The following is a 12,719-nucleotide window of genomic DNA, read 5'->3' as shown; positions in this document are numbered from 1 at the left end:
CTTAATTATTCATTTTATTTTTATTTTATTTTATTTTATTTTACAATAAATTTTTTTATTTTTATTTTTAGTATTTTTTTTTCAATTTTAATATTTTAATTTTACACACACAAATATAAAAAACATAGCAATTTAAACACACACATAAAAACTTTATTATAAATAAATAAAAAAAAGCAAAGGATATTTATAAATATGAAATTATTACTTGTATTAATTTTAATAGTTTCTGTCACTATTAATGGTAGTTATGGTTACGAAGTAATAGAAAAGATTTATAATAGTGAAAAAAATAAGCAATGCAATGGCCAACCTGACAAAATCAATACCCATTCAAGATGCTCACCCAATATTTTAACAAGTTCATCAACAGATTCTTCTAAAAAAGTAATTTATCAAACACCAATTAAAAGCAAAATAGATTGTGCTCGTACAGATTTGCCACTATTATGGACCAATTCATTAGATGAATGTATAGTTGAGGAACATGCTTCTTTTATATTTCATTTAAATGAATTCAAAAATGTCACAATTCCAAACTATAAAGGATTTTGCAATACTATCGTATTTTTTGAAGAGGATGAACAATTAGAAAAAGTTGAAAGTGAAAATAAATCAATTGATAATGAAAAAATAGAAAAAAGTGAAGAAACTGAAGATGATGAATGTGTTGACCAAGATGAAGATAGTAAAAAAGAAAAGAAATCTAAAAAGCATCACCATAAAGATAAAAAAGATAAAAAAAATAAAAAAGATAAAAAAAATTGTATTAAAAAAGAAAAGAACACCAAATCAAAATCAAAGACAAAATCAAAATCAAAATCAAAATCAAATAAAAAAGAAAAACAATCAAATGAAAAGGATTGTGAAAATATTAAAATTGTTTCATATAGAGATGGTGTCTGTTTAAGTGAAAACAAAGTCCTATATCAATATAAATGTATGAAGGATGGCATTGTAGCTCAATACAAATGTTCAAATTGTGATGAAGATACCACTAAAAGAGAATGTGAATTTGTTAAAAATTTACCAAACCCAAAATTAGTTTGTAAAAATTTAAAAAAAAGTAAAAAATAAATAAAGATTATAAAAAAATATTTTATTTTTTAAATAACACGAAGAATTACTTTAATTTTTTTTTTAATAATAATAGTATATATAAATAATAAATAAATGTAAACCCCCTAAATAAATTTAGCGGTTAATTTTTTTTAATTATTGGGTGAATTTTTTTTTATTTAAAACTACACACAACACTTTTCAATTTTTTTTTTAACCTTTACTTTATTTTTATTTTTCAATAATAATTATAATTTACGAAAAATGAACAGTAAAAGTATAAAGTAAGTTAAACTTTAAAATTAAATAATTATAGAATATTAATATTTTTATTTAGTTTAAAAAAGAGAATCAGAGATGAATATAACCAAAATCATGGAGATGCTCTACTTACTTCACAAAATAATATTATTAAATTTGATTCAAAAAAAAAAGAATGTATAAATGAAGGAGACTGTATCCCAATCGAATACTATGAAAATGATATTAGCAACAACGATTTTAAAAATAAAATAATAATTATTCCGTTCTGTAATGAATTTTATTCATCATTCAATAATTTAAAAAAGATAATTCAAAAGAATGGATGCGAAATAACAAGAATATGCAATTTTAATAGCAATAATTTAAAAAACCATATCATCATTTTACCAAATTACAACATTAACAATAATATATTTTTCAATTTAAATTCAAATAATAAAGTTTATATAGAATCGAATTTCATCAAAAAATACCATAATTTTTTAATTTAAAATAAAAATCGATTAATCAAATAAATAAAAAATAAAAATATCTAAAAAATAAAAAAAGATATAGTTTTTAGATAATTTGTCATTATGTCCATGGAATTTAAGAACGAAAATGACTCATTCATAACATTTTCTAAAAATTCAAAAAAAAGATATTTTAAATATTTAATATTAGTCAACGATGAAAAAATTTTTAAATTAATTTTATTTTTTTTTTTATTTTTTTTTTAACACAAATTTTTTTTTTTGATTATTATTCATATTTTTTTGTATAGTAATAATTAGTAGTAATAATAAAAATGGAACCAATAAATAATAATAATAATAAAAATAAAAAATATAAATTTAATTTTAGTAAAATGCATGGTGCAGGAAATGATTTTGTTGTATTTCATATCAATGCTGTTAAAAGATTAAATAGTGATGACGAATCAGAAGTTTCAATCGAAGAAATAAGTAAAGTAACACCAAAGATTTCTCATAGAAAACTTGGGATTGGATGCGATCAGTTAATTATTGTCGATGATTCACCAAAGAATAAAGAAACAAATTTTGGTATGCATGTCATTAATTGCGATGGTGTCATTGTGTGTATGCATATATTTTAGAATAAAAGAAAAAAAGAGGGGTTATTAACATTTTTTTTTTTTTTTAAATTGTAGGAAATGATGTGTGGCAATGGTGTTAGATGTGCAAGTAAATATTTACTCGATAACCACATTAAATCAAAAAGCAAATCATATGAAGGTAATGGAGAGCAATTAATTGAAACTAAATCTGGCGTAATCAAAACCTATCCACTTTTAGATCACCAAAATACAGATTATAAACAAGATAGTAGATTAATGGTTAAAGTTAATATGGGACAACCCAAATTAGTATCAACCTCACTAAAGAAATATAGTTTAGATGAACAAATATTAAAAAAGAATTCAATACCACCAAAAGAATCGTTCGTTATTACCATTGATGATTTAAACTTACCATATTGTAATAAGATTGAAATCGTTTTAGTTAGCTGTGGAGGTGCTCATGCAGTAGTTTTTTTAGATAGAAACATAGAATTGGGATACTTTACACAAAACTATGGAAAAGAAGATTTGAGTAAAATCAATATTAAAGATTTAGCTGATAAAATTCAAGAACATCCATTATTTTTAAAAGATACTATTCCAAATGTTGAATTTGTATATCAATCTATCAAAGATAAAGAAATCAATAAAGTCCAATCTAGAGTCGTCGAAAGAGGATCAGGTGAAACATTAGCATGTGGTACTGGTGCTTGTGCTGTTGGTATTGCCGCTTATTTATTAAACTATGTTAACGATTCTTCTGATATTTCTTGCGAAATGCCAGGTGGTAATTTATTAATCCAATGGTCTTCCGAAACCAACGAAACTTTTAAAACTGGCCCTGCTGTTACTTTGTTCAACTCTGAATTTACAGTTTAAAAAAAAATAAAAAAAAAAAATTTAGATTAAAACCATAATATTTTCTTTTTATATTGGAGCTATTTCTTTTTGTTTACACTTTTGATTGGTGCTACTATATTTACAATATATACAATTTAAATTTATGATATTTAAATTTTTTTTTATTATACACTTGGTTAAAAAAATGAAGCTTTTAATTTTTTATTTTTATATGGAGTGGATAGAAAAAAAATTATAAATAAAATTTTGAAAGGTTTATATTATAAATAATTTCCTGAAAAACTGATATGGTTAAGTTAATGAGTAAAAAGAACCTACTATCAAGTCAACACCAATGTATCTAATCAATCTAATCAGCTATTTTACGAATATTATTATTTTATAGAAATAAAATTTATATATTATCAACTATTGGAGCAATCAAGGATTATGAAAAACCTCACCCTCGATTAACTGGTTATAAAGATCCAGTCACAATTAGAACCAATCAATATTTCAATAAACCAAATTAATTATAATATAAATTTAAAACAATTATAATAAAAAAATAAAAATTATTATTATAAACTCTATTTAAAAATAATAATTATAAAACTAAAAATTTTTTTATACAAAAATTAATTCATACTTCATCACTTAAATATAAATTTGATATAGTTATTAAATTATTTTTTATATTTTTTGATAAATTTTTTTTACTAGATATAGCAACCCCAAAATTTTTTTTTTTTTTTTTTTTTTTTTTTTTTTTTTAACAAAATTTTTTTTTATATTTTTTATAATATATATAAATTGACAGAAAAAATAATGGATAAAAAAGATTCTAAAACAATTAAATATTTCAAAAAAAACTATGATGGATCATATAAAATTGTAAAAAAATTATGTAAAAAATATGTAAGAGAACAAACAATTAAATCTCATGCTGTTGGTATGTAGAAATAAATTTTTTAAAAAAAAGAAATTAAAACTTATTATTTTTTAATTTTGTCAAAAATATAAGGAAAAGAAAAAAAAAAAAGAAAAAAAGATGTTAAATCTTCAAATGAATACAGGGATAATTTCAATTCATCAGATTCAGATGCAAATTTAGATTGTGAAAACTCAACAAAAAATAAACACTACAATAATGGTAATAAAAATAATATCTATGCTGTTTCGGAATCAATTGATAAAAAGTCATACTTTATTATTTTCTTAAACATACATACATACACAACTATCAATTTTGAAATTGTTGCAGGATCAGATTCAAAATCTATTAAAATTATATTTTTGAATCAAATTGATGAAGAAGATAAACAATTAATATTATACAAATTATTAAATTTAGGTGCGCCAATTAACCCCCAAACAATTAATGTAATAGGATTCGAACACCCCCATAAAGAGTACATCATAGAATTTCATGATCCAGTTGATTTTAATGGTATTGAGCAAACTAAGGTAATAGGAAAACAAGTTACATCTTTGTCCATAATTTTTAAAGTAAAAAAGAAGGTAGTGAATCAAACTATAGTATCTTTTAAAAATGTCCCTATCCCAATAACCGAAACAAATCTAATTGTAAATGGTAATAAAGCTTCATTTCCAACTAGACGATTGACCAACACATCAAAAATTAATAAAGAAAATATTATTTAAAATTTTTTTATAATTACATTTTTTATTTTTAAATTTTTTTTCAAGATAGTGACTCTGGTCTTATAAACAAAAAAAATAGAAATTATATTTATCGGGGAAAAGTTATAAAAACTAGATGACAATGATGACAATGAGAAAAAGTAAAGAAGTTAAAGAACACGAAGAAGGAACTGAAAAACAATTATTCCTAATTTTTTAAAACAAAAATAATAAAATAAAAGAAAGAGATAAATTTTAAAGTCAAAATAAACTAAATTTTTTTTAATTGTTACAAAATTGATAATAATTATTGTAATTGTTATTACTATCACCACAATCATTGGCCATTGGGATTATTATGGTGGAGATTGGGGCAAATGAACAAGATGATCCACTATAGGTATTATATGTTACTGCTGAGGAATTACAGGTGGATTTGAATGAATATGAACCGATAGCTTCACAGAAATCCATTGGGCTATACTCGATCTTGAAGAATGAATCTTTAAAATCACCATTGCATTGTGGCGATGAATATGATACTGAAACCCATGTATTGGATGGGATATCGATATCATTAATTAAACTTCCTTTAAATGGGTAATTGTTTCCACCTTGACAGGTTCCATTACAACGTCCCTCGAAATATTTAGTTTGTGAATAAGTACCTTTAATAATAGATAATTAGTATATGTATTTATTATTTTGACTTTTAAAATTAATAAATACCTTGGCAATTAGGAACCAAATATTTATTTTGAACTATTGTTGCAAGGGGATCATAAGTCGAAAAAATAGATGGGACACCTAAATAGTTCAAACATTGGGATTGCTTTAATATTGTTCCATAAGTTACTTGACCGTTGCAGTTGGAAGGACTATTTGAACAACCACTGGAAAGATGATATTTTTCAAATAAAATTAGAGGTTGTGATTTTATAACAATAACAATAAAAAATAAAAAAACAATCAAACTTTTTAAAATATTCATTTTATTAATATATTTTTTCTATATATTATTACTATTTTATTTTTTAATTTATAGAAAAAATAGAAATTGTGATGATGTGTAAAAATTAAAAATTTTAAATAAAAAAATAAAAAAAATAAAAAAAAATCTAGATTATTTTTTTAAATATTTAGGTTAAATATATTATATTAAATCATAATAAAGATGATTTGAAATGTTCATTGGAAGTTTAAAAAAAATTTTAACAATAGTATTCTTTTTCTTCAAGAGGTTTAAAAAAAAAAATTTCTAATAAAAAATTAATTTTTAATATAAATAAACTTTTTATAACAATTATATTTAATTTTTTAAATTTTTTTATTCATTTTTTTAAACATTACAAAATTCTAAGTAATTGTTATTACCTTCGTTGGCATTACCACAGAAACTTTGGAATTGATAGGTATCTACAGAGAGTGGTGCACCACCGCATATTGGTCCTTCGTAAGTGTAAACAGTTGATCCTATTTCATTGCATGATAAATTTGATGAATATGTGCCATTTGTAGAACATTGATCAAGTAATTGATAGCTAATTGAAGTAAATGAATCATTAAAATTTCCATTACACTGTTTTTGAGTGTATGCAACCGAGACAATAGTGTTATATGGAAGATTAAGAGTTTTTGTAATTGTTGCTTCGAAAGGTTGTTCTGAGTTTGTAGTATTACAAAAATTCATTTTATAAAAAGTTTTATCTATGATATTTTCTTTTTTTTTAAAAAAACAATATAAGAAATTAATAATAATAATTAATAATTAACAAAAAACTTAATAATTTCATAATTACCTTGACAAAGTTGATCATCAAATTTTGTTTGAACAATACCACCATGTGACTCTGTTACTGTAAAAATTGATGGTACTCCATTGTAAACAATACAATTTGATTGTTTTAAAATGGTTCCACCTGAAACTGTATTACAACCTCCACCTAAAAAATCCTTGATAAGAATTAATTGAGATTGGCATGAAATAATGAATGATAAGAAAACTAAAGCTTTTATAATATTCATATTTTGTTATTTATTGATTTATATGTATAATTTAATTGTGTTTTTTTTTAAATAATATATTTTTTAAAAAAAAACTTTAAATAGCAAAAAAATAATAAATAACAGTTCAAAAATGTTTTCTTTCTTGTTCTTATAGATTAAAACCCTACTGATATTGGGTTGTTATTAAAAATAAAAATAAATTTTAGCTTCCACCGATATTCCACACCATTCCATTTTTTTTTTTGGTATTATTAAAAAATATCTAAAAAAAATCCTAAATATTTTTCCAACCTAAAAAAAAATAAACAGAAAAATATTAGTTTTTTTTAAAAAAATTTTATTTATGGTCGGAATAAAATTGGTTTTAAACCCCAAGCCCATTAAATATCTTTATAATTTTTTTATCAAATTTAATTATTTAATAAAAAAAATTTTTAAAAAAAAATAATAAAATTTCAACTTTATGGTAATTTTAATAAAACGCAAAAATAAACAGGTTATAATTTTAAACAAGTAATTCCACCAAATAGTCTTGCAACACTCACATTCGGTGATGATTAAAATAAAAATAATAAAAAGGAAAATGGTAAAAAATAAACATTATTTATAAAAAATAAAATTATTATATTTTATTTAAAAATTTTATGATGTTTCAGTATACTAATACTGAAAATATTTTCGATTGGTCTGGAGTTGAAATTATTTCGTATACTATTTCTAATTAAACTATGACACAGTAATATTCTGTGGAAATGGTAAACATCTGAATCTTTTTTACTATTGATTCTATTTTTTTCATATGCTAAAGTTAATTATTGATGTGATACTATCGTTACTAATATTGAATTTTTTGATTTTATATTCTATTATTAATATTAATTTTTTATTTTTTTTTTTTTATATTTTTTTTTTTTTTTTTATTTTTTTTTATTTTTTTTTTTATAAAAATATTAATTATTATTTATTAACTAAAAGTTTTTTTCTAGCTTTATGGTTGATATAAATTTTCATAATGAGGGGCAAGATGAATGCTGATGGTGATGATGATGATGAATGCTGATGATAATGAGGACCAAGATGAATGCAGATGATGATGATGATGATGAGGACCAAGATGAATGCTGATGATGATGATGATTATGCTGATGATAATGCTGGTGATGATGAGGACCAAGATGAATGTTGACGATGATAACGGGGACCAAGATGAATGCTGATGATGATGATGATGATAATGCTGATGAAGACCAAGATGAATGCTGATAATGATGATTGATAATGATGATGATGCTGATGAAGATGATGAGGGGCAAGATGAATGCTGATAATGATGATTGATGATGCTGATGCTGATGATGGTGAGGACCAAGATGAATGCTGATGATGATGATGATGCTGATGATGCTGATGATGATAATGCTGGTGATGATGATGATGAGGACCAAAATGAATGCTGATGATGATGCTGATGATGATGAGGGACAGGATGAATGCTGATGATGAATGCTAAATGCTGATGATGAATGCTGAAAGCTGATGAAGGGTAAACAATGCTGATGCTGATGCTGGTGGTGCTGAATGCTGAGCTGATTATTATGATGAGGGGCAAACAATAATGATGCTGATGTAGGTGAAAACAATGATGATGGAGGAATTTAATTACCTATTATGAATTTTAACTTATAATTGATAATAATTAAATTGAACTATTTATACTATTGAATTGTTAAATATAATTTAATTATTATGATTGGTAATTATAATTATTTACTAGTGTAAATTGATATTATAATGATGATAATAATTAAATTGAACTATTTATACTTTTGAATTGTTAAATATTAATTTAATTATTATATATGGTCATTATAATTATGTACTAGTGTAAATTGATATTATTATTAATGATGATGATAATTAAATTGAACTATTTATACTTTTAAATTGCTAAATATTAATTTAATTATTATATATGGTCATTATAATTATTGACTAGTGTAAATTGATATTATTATTAATGATGATGATGATTAAACTGAACTATTTATTCTTTTAAATTGATATTAATATTAATGATGATAATAATTAAATTGAACTATTTATACTTTTGAATTGTTAAATATTAATTTAATTATTATATATGGTCATTATAATTATGGACTAGTGTAAATTGATATTATTATTAACGATGATGATAACTAAATTGAACTATTTATACTTTTGAATTGTTAAATATTAATTTAATTATTTTATATGGTCATTATAATTATGGACTAGTGTAAATTGATATTATTATTAGACTACTATAATTTTAATTGCTATTATTGATAATTGATTAATTAATTGAAAAAATGATTGCCAATTACATATTGTGATGTAAAGGTGATTATGTAGTTTATGAGATGGGTAATAAGAGATAAGATGGGAAATAGGTGACCATAAATATTATTAATATCGCTGGCTGGAGCAGAACTGGAATCAAAGAGGTTACGGAATACAATTTGAGAATAGCTTGAATTATTTCCAAAGTGGACGGCTGTAGATGGTTCAAAAAAAAAGATTGAAACTGGATGACGGTGGACATTAATTATTGGTGCATTGGTGTTATTATTGACAATTGGTTCTTTATTTCTTAGGCAAATTAAGGGATCTTGTTAAACTATGAATGATACTTTATCTTGAGTAAATTGAACTTTAGGAGATGGATTTTCCCATTGAACATCTGTTTGGAAATATTGATAGTTGAATTAGTACTGATTGAAGTTGGGTAACCAAACTAAGATCGGGAGAGCAGCAAAGAAAGCTAATTATAACTTCCAAGAGATTGTAAAGATAAACCTTAACTACCGACTAATTTACAAATTGCATTTGCAATAGATAATAAAATACCAGTTAAAGCGGTTTTGTATAGATGAGAATATTCATTAGAGTGGCGGCATTATTTGTTTGGAAGAAAACCATATCTTGTGCAATACTGGCTCTAAAAACTAAATTTTGATGTCTGGCTGGATGGAAAACTATCAATTGAAGTCATAGCTATATAATTAGACTTGACGGATTTATTGAGAATGTCACCTATGTCCAGTTGTTTTTGTATTCTTCCGTAAGATGTAGAATAGGATCTACTAAATCGTTTCTTTATCTAAAACTATTCAATGATACCATTGTTTTTTGGCCAGAAAAATGTCTGATATTCATTGGAATAGTTGATTAGAATGAACAGATATAATTAACTCTTTGAGTCCAGTTCTTTTGATTTTGATGGTACATTATGTATTGTGAACAGATCCTGAAATTAGTTGGTCAACCTATTATTTACTAAAATAATTTGTGTCAGTAATTTTGATTTTTTCCTTTTATTTCTAAATATTTTTGTTAGTTTATCTTAATTTACTTACTTGCATCTTATATGGTTTAAACTAAATAGAAATTATTATTTTATAAAATATAAAAAATATAAATATATTGAAGTTATTATTAAAATATAAAAATTATAAATTAATTGAAATTATTATTATAATACAATATAAATGAAATTGAAGCTATTATTATTAAAATATGAATTGAAATTATTATTTTTATATAATATAAATGAAATTGTATTTATCTGGGACTTGTATGTTCATGATAAAATATGATATAGCAAAAGTAATAATTGAAATACAAAATTCTTTTAATAAACTATCCATTTTTGAAAAAAGAAATTTCTAAAAGAGAAATAAAAAAAAAAAGAAATAAAAAAAAAATTAGTATTTATTTTTATCGTATATTATATATATAATTACCTGCTTGTTCGCTTTGCTATTATAAAAAATAAATTAAATGTATATTGATAAAACGAAAATGAAAATGAAAAAAAAAAAAAAAATTTCCCCCACACCACAAAAAAATAAAAAAATATAAAAAAATTTTAATAAAAAAAAAAAAAAAAAAAATTAAATTAAAAAAATGAAATTTACCACACTCACGAAATTTCGAAATTGCGAACATCATTATTAAAAATTAAAATAATAATAATTTTTAACTAATATAGCCACTATAGATTTTATAATAATAGTTTTTATAATTAAATTTAATCTAAAAGTCCACATTAAGGAAAGTATAATAACTATATTATTTTATTTTAATAATAATTCCAATTTAATTATTCAAATAATATTTTTTAATTAATTCTAAAAAAAAAAAAAATCAAAAATTAAAAAAAAAAAAAAAAAAAAAAAAATGATTATATATAAGTATAAAAAATAAACAACTAATAAATAATTATATTATGTGTAATGAAAATGTAGTTTCATTAAATTTTAGATATTAATTTTTTATTTATACATTATTTGTATTTCATCAATAAAGTTCCTTAACTTTCCCATTGGCCTATCAGTTTGGTAAAATGGTAATTCCCTATTTTATTTTTAGTATTTGTCTTGATAACTTTAAAAATTTTCATATTGTATAAAGAACAAAAAGCCTCGACCAAGAACACTACTTAATTTCCTTTTAAAATAAAAATTAAATAAACTTTTTTTTTTAGACAAATAAAAAATATAAATAAAAAAGATTTATAAATTAATTTTATATAACTATTGTTTTATTTATTTTGGCTTTATTTAAAATTGGGTTTCTGGTCTATTTTTAAGGTATTCTTGGACACCAGCATTTGATTCAAAATATTTCTTTAATTCTTCAAGTTGTGGGTATTGAGTGGCATTAACATCTTCAGAAAAACCACGGAATTGGATATATTCATAAGCAACATAAACATATAAATCAGCAATGGTATATGAATCACCAACTAAATATTTCTTTTCTTTTAATTCGTTATTGTATTTACCAAAGATTTTTGGGAAAGTAATGTTTTTAAGTTTTTCTTTCTATAATTATTAAAATAATAATATTAATATCTTTATTTTTTTTTTTTTTTTTTTAAATATGAATCGCCATATAGATTTACTTACATCTAAAGTAGCTGGACTGAGGGCAGTGAATAAGTCACTGTGAATGGCACTGATGACTTCATCAACTTTGGTTTCTTCTTGGAGGGTTTTACCAGCAAAGTTATATTTTTTAGCGATATAACGAGCAATGGTTTGTGATTGAGCAACAACAAAGTCACCATCTAATTAAATCAAATTTTTAAATTAATTTTCATTTTTTTATTTTTTATTTTTTAATATATATTTATATTACCTCTGAAAATTGGGAGTTGACCGTATGGTAATTTTTCTCTTAAGGCATCATCAACAGTTTCAACAGTAACATTTTCAAATGGAACATTTAAATATGAAAGAGCAACACGTGAAAATTGAGCAAAACCTCTACCTTTGAAATAAGTTAAACTTGGGACTTCTGACATTTTATTTATTTTTTTATATTAATTATTAAAATTATTTATTAAAATTTATTTTTATTTATTTGATTATTTTGAAATATTTATAATTAACGATAAAAAAAAATTTAATTTATAGTCTGAAACTTTTTTTAAAAAAAGAAAAAAAATATTAAAATAAAAATATAAAATTTACTTTAAAAAAAAATTTAAACCAAATTTCAATTAAATTTTTGGTCAAGTAAAATTTAGAAATATCTATTTTAATATTTTTTTTAAAAATAAAAAGAATCACATTCTTTTACGAAAAAAAAACAACAATCAATTACGAAGAAAAAATTAATATTGGATTTTTAAAAAGTACTGGTTTATGGGTTTTATATATTTTTTTTTGAAATTTTTAAAATTTCTATTTTAATATATTTTTTTTTTATTTAATCATTTGATAATGCTTCAGAAGAACTATTAAATACATTCTTTGTATAAAAATAAAATATAATTATTACTAACTGTTTACCCACT

At 22.2% G+C, this 12,719-nt stretch overlaps 8 protein-coding genes across 8 annotated transcripts; 4 read left to right on the top strand and 4 right to left on the bottom strand.

Moving 5' to 3' along the window:
* Nucleotides 1-195: 195 nt before the first annotated feature.
* DICPUDRAFT_99459 (uncharacterized protein) lies at nucleotides 196-1,115 on the top strand (the record flags this gene model as incomplete). The annotated part of the gene is made up of 1 exon (XM_003292724.1): nucleotides 196-1,115. One exon carries the CDS (start codon nucleotides 196-198, stop codon nucleotides 1,075-1,077), a length of 882 nt encoding a protein of 293 aa, XP_003292772.1. The 3' UTR covers nucleotides 1,078-1,115.
* Nucleotides 1,116-1,323: 208 nt separating this feature from the next.
* On the top strand, nucleotides 1,324-1,814 carry DICPUDRAFT_83375 (uncharacterized protein; the record flags this gene model as incomplete). The annotated part of the gene is made up of 2 exons (XM_003292723.1): nucleotides 1,324-1,343; nucleotides 1,397-1,814. 2 exons carry the CDS (start codon nucleotides 1,324-1,326, stop codon nucleotides 1,812-1,814), a joined length of 438 nt encoding a protein of 145 aa, XP_003292771.1.
* A 296-nt stretch (nucleotides 1,815-2,110) lies between these two features.
* Nucleotides 2,111-3,262, top strand: DICPUDRAFT_157530 (uncharacterized protein; the record flags this gene model as incomplete). The annotated part of the gene is made up of 2 exons (XM_003292722.1): nucleotides 2,111-2,398; nucleotides 2,474-3,262. The coding sequence occupies 2 exons, from the start codon at nucleotides 2,111-2,113 to the stop codon at nucleotides 3,260-3,262; spliced, it is 1,077 nt and encodes a 358-aa protein (XP_003292770.1).
* A 789-nt stretch (nucleotides 3,263-4,051) lies between these two features.
* On the top strand, nucleotides 4,052-4,888 carry DICPUDRAFT_83373 (uncharacterized protein; the record flags this gene model as incomplete). Its single annotated transcript, XM_003292721.1, has 2 exons — nucleotides 4,052-4,175; nucleotides 4,248-4,888. 2 exons carry the CDS (start codon nucleotides 4,052-4,054, stop codon nucleotides 4,886-4,888), a joined length of 765 nt encoding a protein of 254 aa, XP_003292769.1.
* Nucleotides 4,889-5,149: 261 nt separating this feature from the next.
* DICPUDRAFT_83372 (uncharacterized protein) lies at nucleotides 5,150-5,858 on the bottom strand (the record flags this gene model as incomplete). Its single annotated transcript, XM_003292717.1, has 2 exons — nucleotides 5,150-5,535; nucleotides 5,597-5,858. The coding sequence occupies 2 exons, from the start codon at nucleotides 5,856-5,858 to the stop codon at nucleotides 5,150-5,152; spliced, it is 648 nt and encodes a 215-aa protein (XP_003292765.1).
* A 348-nt stretch (nucleotides 5,859-6,206) lies between these two features.
* On the bottom strand, nucleotides 6,207-6,892 carry DICPUDRAFT_83371 (uncharacterized protein; the record flags this gene model as incomplete). The annotated part of the gene is made up of 2 exons (XM_003292716.1): nucleotides 6,207-6,586; nucleotides 6,667-6,892. 2 exons carry the CDS (start codon nucleotides 6,890-6,892, stop codon nucleotides 6,207-6,209), a joined length of 606 nt encoding a protein of 201 aa, XP_003292764.1.
* A 970-nt stretch (nucleotides 6,893-7,862) lies between these two features.
* DICPUDRAFT_157525 (uncharacterized protein) lies at nucleotides 7,863-10,563 on the bottom strand (the record flags this gene model as incomplete). Its single annotated transcript, XM_003292715.1, has 3 exons — nucleotides 7,863-8,537; nucleotides 9,241-9,524; nucleotides 10,539-10,563. The coding sequence occupies 3 exons, from the start codon at nucleotides 10,561-10,563 to the stop codon at nucleotides 7,863-7,865; spliced, it is 984 nt and encodes a 327-aa protein (XP_003292763.1).
* Nucleotides 10,564-11,439: 876 nt separating this feature from the next.
* DICPUDRAFT_58145 (uncharacterized protein) lies at nucleotides 11,440-12,274 on the bottom strand. Its single transcript, XM_003292714.1, has 3 exons — nucleotides 12,059-12,274; nucleotides 11,827-11,987; nucleotides 11,440-11,742 (listed from the first exon to the last, which is right to left on the bottom strand). Exons 1-3 carry the CDS (start codon nucleotides 12,222-12,224, stop codon nucleotides 11,479-11,481), a joined length of 591 nt encoding a protein of 196 aa, XP_003292762.1. The 5' UTR covers nucleotides 12,225-12,274; the 3' UTR covers nucleotides 11,440-11,478.
* Between the last annotated feature and the right edge of the window lie 445 nt (nucleotides 12,275-12,719).

Source organism: Dictyostelium purpureum (genome assembly GCF_000190715.1).
Source record: "Dictyostelium purpureum unplaced genomic scaffold DICPUscaffold_368, whole genome shotgun sequence".
Lineage (NCBI taxonomy): Eukaryota > Evosea > Eumycetozoa > Dictyosteliales > Dictyosteliaceae > Dictyostelium > Dictyostelium purpureum.
Note: the sequence above shows the minus strand (reverse complement) of the source record. Positions and strands in the feature narration are given on the sequence as shown.

Excerpts from the sequence above, each read along its gene's own strand:
- DICPUDRAFT_58145 (XM_003292714.1), bottom strand. The coding sequence starts at position 12,224 with ATGTCAGAAGTCCCAAGTTTAACTTATTTCAAAGGTAGAGGTTTTGCT. Across the intron at positions 11,988-12,058 it reads TCAACTCCCAATTTTCAGAG|ATGGTGACTTTGTTGTTGCT; the intron begins GTAATATAAATA and ends TGATTTAATTAG. Across the intron at positions 11,743-11,826 it reads TCAGTCCAGCTACTTTAGAT|AAAGAAAAACTTAAAAACAT; the intron begins GTAAGTAAATCT and ends TAATAATTATAG.